Genomic DNA, 1,338 nt, shown 5'->3' on the forward strand with positions numbered 1-1,338 from the left:
TTGCATTGACTTCGGGTGACGAAATGACCAACCAGCATTCAATTACGTACGCTGTGTGCGAGCGTGCGTTTCGCGAGCAATGTTTTGAAACATGTTTCCTGGTTACGGTTCATTATTACGCAAATTCTCTCCTGGCTAAACCCGCTAGTCTGAACGCCCGGCAAAGTTAAGCCGGGTTTAATGTTGAGCCGGGCTTAACTCAAGCCTGGCTTATCTCCAAGTCTGAACGTAGCCTAAGTCTCATTATGAGGCTTAGGCAGTAGGGCTGTTTTTTTTAGTTAAAACTCAGGACATGAATAGGAAACAAAGCATTTCCCCTTTGGCAATACAACATTTTTTTGGCCTTTTCATCATTTTTACTACAAACATATCCACCACCGACATTATTATTGAAAACATACCTTTTTTAAATTTTTGGTCTTGATATCAACTTCCTGTTGGAGGGAGCTGTAAGTATCTACAAGGACTTGATTTATGTCATGTTTCTCTTCCAACGCTTGTTCCATTTCTCTCTCTTTACGCTGTAAAAAATGTTTGTAAAAAATGATGTAAAATGTAGTCAATATATTTTTAAACAGAAACTAGCCAAAGAGGCTAATGCTATCGGCATGTTCATCATCAAGTTTTATAGTATAGTATACTATATTAAAATAAAAGGTCCTGTAAAAAAGCATTTAAAATTCTAAATCAAACTGATAATTACATTAATCAGTAACAATATAAAGATAAGAAGACTCGAACCTGTTGCTCCGATAATTTAATTAATCAGTAAGATTAAAAATATAATAAGAAGACTCAAACCTGTAGCTCTAATATTTACATTAATCAGTAATATTAAATAATAAGGCTCGAACCTAATGCTCTGATATTTACATTAATCAGTAATATTAAATAGATAATAAGAAGATTTAAACCTACTGCTCTGAATTTTACATTAATCAGTAAAATTAGACATTTAATAAGAAGACTCAAACCTGTTGCTCTGATATTTACATTAATCAGTAAAATTAAATAGATAATAAGAAGACTTGAACCTATTGCTCTGATATTTACATTAATTAGTAAAACAAAATAGATAATAAAGACTTGAACCTATTGCTCTGATATTTACATTAATCAGTAACATGAAATAGATCATAAGAAGATTCAAACCTGTTGCTCTGCTAATAGCAATCTTTTCTTTTCCAATTCTTTTTCCTGTTGATTTGTATGGTCTACGATGCTTTTACCACCAACTAATAATTTGCTTTCCATAGCTTTAATCTTTGAATTGAGTGCATCCTGGGCTTGCTGCTGTTTCTTCAAGTCATTTTGTTTTGTCAAAAGATCTTTTAAAAT

At 32.4% G+C, this 1,338-nt stretch overlaps 1 protein-coding gene across 1 annotated transcript; it reads right to left on the reverse strand.

The window, feature by feature from the left end:
- Positions 1-370: 370 nt before the first annotated feature.
- Positions 371-1,332, reverse strand: LOC117106662 (kinesin-like protein KIF3B). Its single transcript, XM_033248064.1, has 2 exons — positions 1,153-1,332; positions 371-521 (listed from the first exon to the last, which is right to left on the reverse strand). The coding sequence occupies exons 1-2, from the start codon at positions 1,252-1,254 to the stop codon at positions 387-389; spliced, it is 237 nt and encodes a 78-aa protein (XP_033103955.1). The 5' UTR covers positions 1,255-1,332; the 3' UTR covers positions 371-386.
- Positions 1,333-1,338: the final 6 nt, after the last annotated feature.

This window comes from Anneissia japonica, unplaced genomic scaffold (assembly GCF_011630105.1).
Source record: "Anneissia japonica isolate Jap-2015-1 unplaced genomic scaffold, ASM1163010v1 scaffold26240_len1953_cov200, whole genome shotgun sequence".
Taxonomy (NCBI): Eukaryota; Metazoa; Echinodermata; class Crinoidea; order Comatulida; family Comatulidae; genus Anneissia; species Anneissia japonica.

What these genes read in the sequence shown, in the direction of transcription:
- LOC117106662 (XM_033248064.1), bottom strand. Translation starts at nt 1,254, where the DNA reads ATGGAAAGCAAATTATTAGTTGGTGGTAAAAGCATCGTAGACCATACA. An exon ending in TGCTATTAGCAGAGCAACAG is followed by an intron (nt 522 to 1,152) that starts GTTTGAATCTTC and finishes CATTTTTTACAG; the next exon opens with CGTAAAGAGAGAGAAATGGA.